The 8319-nt window shown below is 36.7% G+C and overlaps 1 protein-coding gene across 1 annotated transcript; it reads left to right on the forward strand.

Moving 5' to 3' along the window:
- The first annotated feature begins 7097 nt into the window (after positions 1 to 7097).
- On the forward strand, positions 7098 to 8060 carry LOC147369241 (olfactory receptor 2T29-like). The gene has a single exon (XM_086413509.1). The coding sequence runs from the start codon at positions 7098 to 7100 to the stop codon at positions 8058 to 8060; it is 963 nt and encodes a 320-aa protein (XP_086269635.1).
- The last annotated feature ends 259 nt before the right edge of the window (positions 8061 to 8319 follow it).

Genomic DNA, 8319 nt, shown 5'->3' on the forward strand with positions numbered 1-8319 from the left:
TTCTCATGATGTACTCTGCATATAAGTTAAATAAACAGGGTGACAATATACAGCATTGACATACTCCTTTTCCTATTTGGAACCAGTCTGTTGTTCCATGTCCAGTTCTAATTGTTGCTTCCTGACTTGCATACAAATTTCTCAAGAGGCAGATCAGGTGGTCTGGTATTCCCATCTCTTTCAGAATTTTCCACAGTGTATTGTGATCCACACAGTCAAAGGCTTTGGCATAGTCAATAAAGCAGAAATAGATGTTTTTCTGGAACTCTCTTGCTTTTTCCATGATCCAGCAGATGTTGGCAATTTGATCTCTGGTTCCTCTGCCTTTGCTAAAACCAGCTTGAACATCAGGAAGTTCACGGTTCACATATTGCTGAAGCCTGGCTTGGAGAATTTTAAGAATTACTTTACTAGCATGTGAGATGAATGCAATTGTGTGGTAGTTTGAGCATTCTTTGGCATTGCCTTTCTTTGGGATTGGAATGAAAACTGACCTTTTCCAGTCCTGTGGCCACTGCTGAGTTTTTCAAATTTGCTGGTATATTGAGTACAGCACTTTCACAGCATCATTTTTTAGGATTTGAAATAGCTCAACTGGAATTCCATCACCTCCACTGGCTTTGTTCATAGTGATGCTTCCTAAGGCCCACTTGACATCACATTCCTGATGTCTGGCTCTAGGTCAGTGATCACACCATCGTGATTATCTGGGTCGTGAACATCTTTTTTGTATAGTTCTTCTGTGTATTCTTGCCACCTCTTCTTAATATCTTCTGCTTCTGTTAGGTCCATACCATTTCTATCTGTTATTGAACCCATCTTTGCATGAAATGTTCCCTTGGTATCTCTAGTTTTCTTAAAGAGATCTCTAGTTTTCCCCATTCTACTGTTTTCCTCTATTTCTTTGAACTTATCACTGAGGAAGGCTTTCTTATCTCTCCTTGCTATTCTTTGGAATGGACAATTACAGTTGGAAATTGTTACAAAGAAGAGCAAACCTGACTCCACATTAGATGTAATTCTTTATCTCTGTGTTCTATCGCTTGTGCTTAATCATGGTGGCTCTGTGCCTTTGTAAGGGAATATCTCAGTGCTCTGCCTCCTGGTATTAACCTTTAATGTAAAACACTTTTCCATTCATACAGAGATGAAAAGTTGCAAGAACAAAAAATAATGATGGACTTCTTGGAGTCTATAGAACCAGACCTACTTGAGCAGCTGCAAGAACAAAGAAATTTGGGATGAAGTATTTTGCAACAACTAGCCATACTGCCTTCTTTTTAAATTTGAAAGCATTCTGAATTTTAACTCTAGTAAGATGACTCTTTGGGACATTAGTCTACCAGGCTCTTGGTCTGCTGGTTTTCTGAATAAAGTTGTTCTCCTTGTTCTGAAAGGAGCTTGGTCCTTTCAGATTAAGGGCTTGCTCCTTGTCTCTCTAATTATGACCTGTCATATGGCTAACAGTATGAGTTTGCATGCATTTAAAACAGTACAATTTGAGTATGTTTTTGGAAAGAAATTTAGTGTTGTGCATGAAGAAACTTAAAACATTTTAAATGCTGTTGTAGTTTAACTTGGAAAAAATTACATTCAGGTAGTGCTTTCTATGAAAGCACTTTTATTTCACACAATGTATAATTTATAATGTGAATTCAACCTAATTATTCAAATTGGGGGTTGTAATTGAAGTATAATTAATTTGATAAGACATTAAACCCATTGTTATGTCCAGTAACATACAAATATTTTACAAATTTCTAACCAAAGGGATCTGATACAGGGAAATTGACAGAATGTTGACAAAGGGTTGTCATGAAGGCTGGGGAAGCAGAAAAGAGTCTTCACGCTCAGGAGTCCTCAACACATGTGGATCCCAAGTGCCCCCAAGCTGATCTGATAAAGATGCTGCAATCTGTTGTTACCAGTAGTATGCTCTTCTGGTGAAACCCAGACATTTGCATCCTGCCAACACCACTGAAACTACCCTTGGGGCTCTGTATCCCATAGCTCCCCAATGGTCATTACTTGAAAGTAGCTGCTGAAGGTGCCAGAAATCATCTCCAAAAGCAAGAAAAAGATGCAACTTCTTCCTTCTTCCCACTGCTCAGTACCTCCCAGGGCTTGCACTCTCAGAGTCTTAAGAAAATCCAGGTGATAAAAGGGTTAGGACAAACCATCTGCAGCTCAAATTTTGGAGGGCACAGGAGACCCCAGCCCCCAAGGTATAGGCCTTACAACAAAAGTCACAGTCTGGATAAAGTATACCATGCAGAAAAGATACCACAGGAAAATAATAATTATAATCTGAGAACACATACAGAAAAAATGTTCAGAAGAATTTGGTTGCAAGTTTAGTGAGGATAGAGTCACTCTCATCTTATTTCTTGGTTTATCCTAACTGTCTGGTACACAGTAGGTGTGTGTGCACTCAGTCACTTCAGTCATGTCTGACTCTTTGCTACCCTATGGACTGTAGCCCACCAGGCTCCTCTGTCTATGGGATTCTTCAAGCAAGAATACTGGAGTAGGTTCCCATGCCTTCCTCCAGGGGATCTTCCAGACCCAGGGATCGAAGCCACATCTCTTACGTTTCCTTCATCAGCAGGCTGGCTCTTTACCACTAGAGCCACCTGGGAAGCCTAGTACGTGGTATACATTTCTTCAATATCTGTAGTCTGAAAGGAAGATATAACTGTTAAGAAATAACTTTTATCTGGAAGCGTGCACTATGATTGATTTTTAAATTTTTATTTTAACAAGTTGTGTTTTTAATATTTTTATGATTAACTTGTATACATTAAATTAATACCAAATATCTAAAATGCAATTCAACATTAAAGCAATAGAGATTACAACTGAGTAAACAAAAAAAAAAGAATACAATTAGTTACCTATTGAAGAATGATCCAGATGAAAATGTAAAGGAGATCATCGCAATTTTAGTCTTAACCACAGTGCTGATTAGTGGTGCAGTCTTTGATCCATAAATTAGTCTAAGAATTTCAGAATCTGTATCTTTGAAAGATAAGAAAAGCATCAAAACCTCACAAAATATTCTTGAACAAATAATAAAGATATATAAATATACATAAGGAAAAAAATTGTAGAAAGACTAAGGCCATATATAAAATATCATTTTTGTCATAAATAAGATTTTATCAATTATGGTAAAATTTGAGATTATTGTTAATATTTTTGAGATTTCTAGTTTAAAAACAAATGAAAAAAATTTTAAAACACATGAGAAGGAAACCAGAAAAATACAACAGAGATATCTAGTAAATTTTTTTAGCTGTCTTAATTGTATTCTACTTGAAGATCCCAGAGGAAATTTATCAATAGAAAGCATCATCCATTCTCCCAGTGAGCATAATATAACAGGGATGATATCACACTCCTGTTTCTTTTTATACTGTTAACTGTGGACACTTTCCATTAGTCCATCTTGATAAAACTTCAGGCATCATCTGGTGTTGAGGTCAGTCAGATAGCAAAACAGGACTACGGAATCAAAAGGGTAATCACTGGTTTTGATTTATTCTGCTTCTTGCACATTCTGTTAATTCTAGACTATGTTTCCTTATTTTTCCCTTATTATTTGTCTTTATGGAATGATAGTGTTTCTTTTTCCACAGTCTTTTATGTAACATTATTTACTGCAACATATTAAAAATGGGTTTTGATTTCCAACTATTTAGGGATAAAAGAATATATATTCCTCCTTTATTATTGTATAATGAGCTTGTTTCCTTGAGACAGAAATTTTACAAAAGAAAAAGGAGTAGTTTTATATTGAATGAAGATTAATACTGGAAGTTATAACATTAAAATGAATGTTTCAACCTTATTTATGTTTCCTGGGTGAAATGACAATGCATGGCTAGTAACCGAATTGTAGACTGTAAAGACAAGACTATGCCCCAGAGAATGTAGGCAGCATTACAAGCTGTGTCCTAATACAAGAGCTGAGACACAAGTTCCTTCAGGGGGATGGTATGATGATAGGTCAATGCTGTAGGAACCTGAATCATTTAAGCTATAAAAGGAGAAATTAAGGTGAATTAATAAGTACCTCACGGGCTCTTGAGGAGAAAAGTATTGTAAAACAATAGAACAATGGCTAAGATGCTGTCCGTTTCATATAAGATTTGATATTATTCTACTCCTACTCTTAATAATTTTCCAAGTCAAATATACACTTTTCCAATTTACATTAAACTCAAGCAATTGGATACAAAACAGTAAGGGCAATCAGTGAGGCCAGTTGCTTGGTGTTGTACAGACTGTATTGCCTTGTTTGTCCGGAGTCCTACATGGGCTCTTCAGTGTGACTTGATCACAGTGGCTCCCGTTTATCAAAGTGCAACAGAGATTTGACCAGTGCCTCCTACTCACCCTTCTGCTCACCCATCATTTATTCAGCAAACAGATTTGAGCTCTTCACATGTGCCAGTCACTACATTGGTCCTTACTTCACTTTGACCACAAGTAACAACTCAGTCACAGGTGTTTCTTTAGCTTATTGGACTGTTTTTACACTTTACATAGATCTTAGCTTTCATCTGCCAGTGTAAGTAGAATTTGACAGAAATATTATATTTTAATGGAATTTTTCCCAAATTTATTATTCATATTAAGGGATCAAATTCATGTTCAGTGCTGTCTACTTCTTTAGCATCCCAGAATTTGGGATTGTTTCTAGGTCAAATGTTGTCATTAGTCTCTGGGATTATTACAAGAGTATAATCTGTTATTAAAACAACCTAGAGCGTTGAGATGGGGGGATGGGAAGGAGGTTCCAGAGTTACAGGGTGTACACTTGTGAGTGACTTACATTGTTGTGTGGCAGAAGAAAGAACAGCATTATGGAGCAATTACCCTCCAATTAAAAATTTTAAAAGATAAATTGAAAACAGAAGAATATAAAATATATATGAAACTTGGCAATTCTTCCTGAAATGTAAAGTCTTCCCAGAAAGAGTAGCCAACGTTTCCTTCTGATTTGTAATAACATATATTCTAACATTTAACATGTAAGAAATTGAAAAGTTTCAAAGTTTTAATCTCCATAAGAGCAGATGTAGATATATGTCTGGGCTTTGTGATTCTCTTCAGCAAGGCCAGACATAATATTCTTTTATCACTCTTTCTTATTTACTTTGTATCTCTTTTAAAATTCTACTTAAAATCACATTTTATATGATATGTTTCCCTGAATAGACTGTGACCTCCTTAAGTGTAACCAAGTTTAATTTTTCTTTGATTTGTCTTCATTCTCTGAGATAGTTTTAGGCTGTGAACAGAAAGATAGAAGAGGGAACCTTGAATTGGAGTCAACGACTCCTGTTTTTTACATTTTCTTTCTGCATCTCTGTCTCCATGAAAAATTGATCACCATTGACAATAAAGCAGATAGATGATATTCATGAAACAACTAAAGCTTTGTCTTGTAAATGACAGTTATCATCTAAATGCTAGTTCTCACTAAGACTTAGAACAAATGGCATCAACTTTAAGGACATTGTGTTGGAGAAGCATGTACTAGATAGAACTGAGATGGGATTTTTCCATAAAGCTTTGCATAGCAAAATTAAAATAAGAAATATATATTGTATATGTATTTACATTTACATATTTATATAAATATATATTTTACAGTGTTTGTATGCATTTACAAAACATCTGAGATTATACATACAGGTACATTCATGTGTATATATGTACATCACACAAATCTATGTATTATATTATTTCAGAACTACAGAAATAATCAAATTCTTACATGTGTAAATAGATGCTAAAACTAGCAAACTGAAATAATGCATCTCAAATAATAGAAAAATACTGGTAAATAATAGCCATCTTTTACACAGAATTTGCTGTCATAACTCTATATATTAATACTTTAACACTATACGTGCTTATTCATCTGTGGTAATATTCTAAGCAATTTAATTAGTTTACTTCATTTACCTCATTTAATCCTAACCATATTAGAGACCAAATTGTATTATTTTTATGTACTGTGGACAGAGGAATGGTGGGTAGAGGATAATGTGAACCAGCAGCCACAGTCCTGACTCAGAATCTGGGCTCCTCACTCAGTGCCCTCACTATAACTAAATATTTGGCCATTTCTGAGGACCCCAGTCTTCTCCTGTGGATACATGGCTCCCTCTACATAAACACAGAGCCTCACAGCAAGGCCAGAACCTATAGGCAAAGGGAGTTCAAACATTTAGTATAGATTTTCCCCAAATTATGTTTCAGCTATTTTCTTTTTTTTTTTTATTTTATTTTTAAACTTCACAAAATTGTATTAGTTTTACCAAATATCAAAATGAATCCGCCACAGGTATACATGTGTTCCCCATCCTGAACCCTCCACCCTCCTCCCTCCCCATCCCATCCCTCTGGGTCATTCCAGTGCACTAGCCCCAAGCATCCAGTATCGTGCATCGAACCTGGACTGGCAACTCGTTTCATACATGATATTATACATGTTTCAATGCCATTCTCCCAAATCTTCCCACCCTCTCCCTCTCCCACAGAGTCCATAAGACTGTTCTATACATCAGTGTCTCTTTTGCTGTCTCATATGCAGGGTTATTGTTACCTTCATCGCTGCACTGTTTATAATAGCCAGGACATGGAAGCAACCTAGATGTCCATCAGCAGATGAATGGATAAGAAAGCTATGGTACATATACACAATGGAGTATTACTCAGCTATTTTCTAATTATTTCTCATGTGGAATACATTCAAAGACCGTATAAGATTTGTTGGTTCCTTAAAACAGACTGATTCAATTCTGACTTCTGTAACAAAACACTGTAGTTTTACTATGAGTAACCAACTCCTTAAGCAAAAGTTGTGGAATCTCAGATTTCAACTAAGTTGCAAGCAATTATTAATCCCGAAATCTACAGCCCTGCGACATTTCTTCATAATTAGAACAACTGAGTTTCTGAGCATGCACACACACAAACTCACGCACACCCCACAATCTCACTAAATATTCATTTCAGGTGGTCATATCCCATGAATAATCTGTTAATCACAAAGCTCTCCTTGGTGGTCTAGGTGAAATCTCATGGACAACTCCATCTGGGTGGCCAACTACACTGAACAGTTGGATTTCATCCTCATGGGACTCTTCAGTCAATCCAAGTACCCAATTCTTCTTTGTGTAGTCATTTTTGTGATTTTCCTGATGGCCCTGTCTGGGAATATCATGCTGATCCTTCTGATATATTCTGATGCCCACCTCCACACTCCCATGTACTTTTTCATCAGCCAGTTGTCTCTCATGGACATGATATACATTTCTGTAATTGTTCCCAAGATGCTCATGGACCAGGTCATGGGTAAGAATAAGATCTCAGCCCCTGAATGTGGAATGCAGATGTTTCTCTATCTAACAGTAGGAGGTTCAGAATATTTCCTTCTGGCTGCCATGGCCTATGATCGCTATGTGGCCATCTGTCATCCACTCCACTATTCTACCCTCATGAGCCATAAGGTGTGGCTCCTCCTGGTGTCTGGCTGCTGGTTTCTGGGATCAGTGGATGGCTTTATGCTCACACCCATCACCATGACCTTCCCCTTCTGCAGATCCCGGGAGATCCATCATTTCTTCTGTGAGGTCCCTGCTGTAATGAAGCTTTCCTGCTCAGACACTTCCCTGTATGAGACACTCATGTACCTGTGCTGTGTTCTCATGCTCCTCATCCCTGTGACCATCATTTCAAGTTCTTATTCATTCATCCTCCTCACCATCCACAGGATGAATTCAGCAGAGGGCAGGAAAAAAGCTTTTATGACTTGTTCTTCCCACATGACTGTGGTCATCCTCTTCTATGGAACTTCAACCTACAGCTATATGTTCCCCAGCTCCTACCACACCTCTGAGAAGGACATGGCTGTATCTATCTTTTACACCATACTCACTCCTGTTCTAAACCCTTTAATCTATAGTCTTAGGAATAAGGATATCACAGGGGCTCTAAAGAACTTGTTGAATGTGGAATCTGCCTTTCAGAGAACTATGAAATAAGATATTTTTATGCTAATGGTTTATTCTTCAGTTTATTTATCAGAAATATATAGTCTTCTGCTTAAGCTATTCTTTGGATTGTCCTACCATGATGTGTCATCCTATATTCATCCCTTTGAAGGAACTGTTTCCTTGTACTGGAAAGCTCATTTTTATACTTCTTGTAAAATTTATCTTTAATTTTATACTTCTTGTAAAATTATTTTTACAATTATACTAAATCCATGTTTCAATTTTATGAAGTTGATAAGTGCACAGT

Source organism: Bos grunniens, chromosome 7 (assembly GCF_055505025.1).
Source record: "Bos grunniens cultivar Pamir isolate PY7600 chromosome 7, Bosgru_T2T1.0, whole genome shotgun sequence".
Lineage (NCBI taxonomy): Eukaryota > Metazoa > Chordata > Mammalia > Artiodactyla > Bovidae > Bos > Bos grunniens.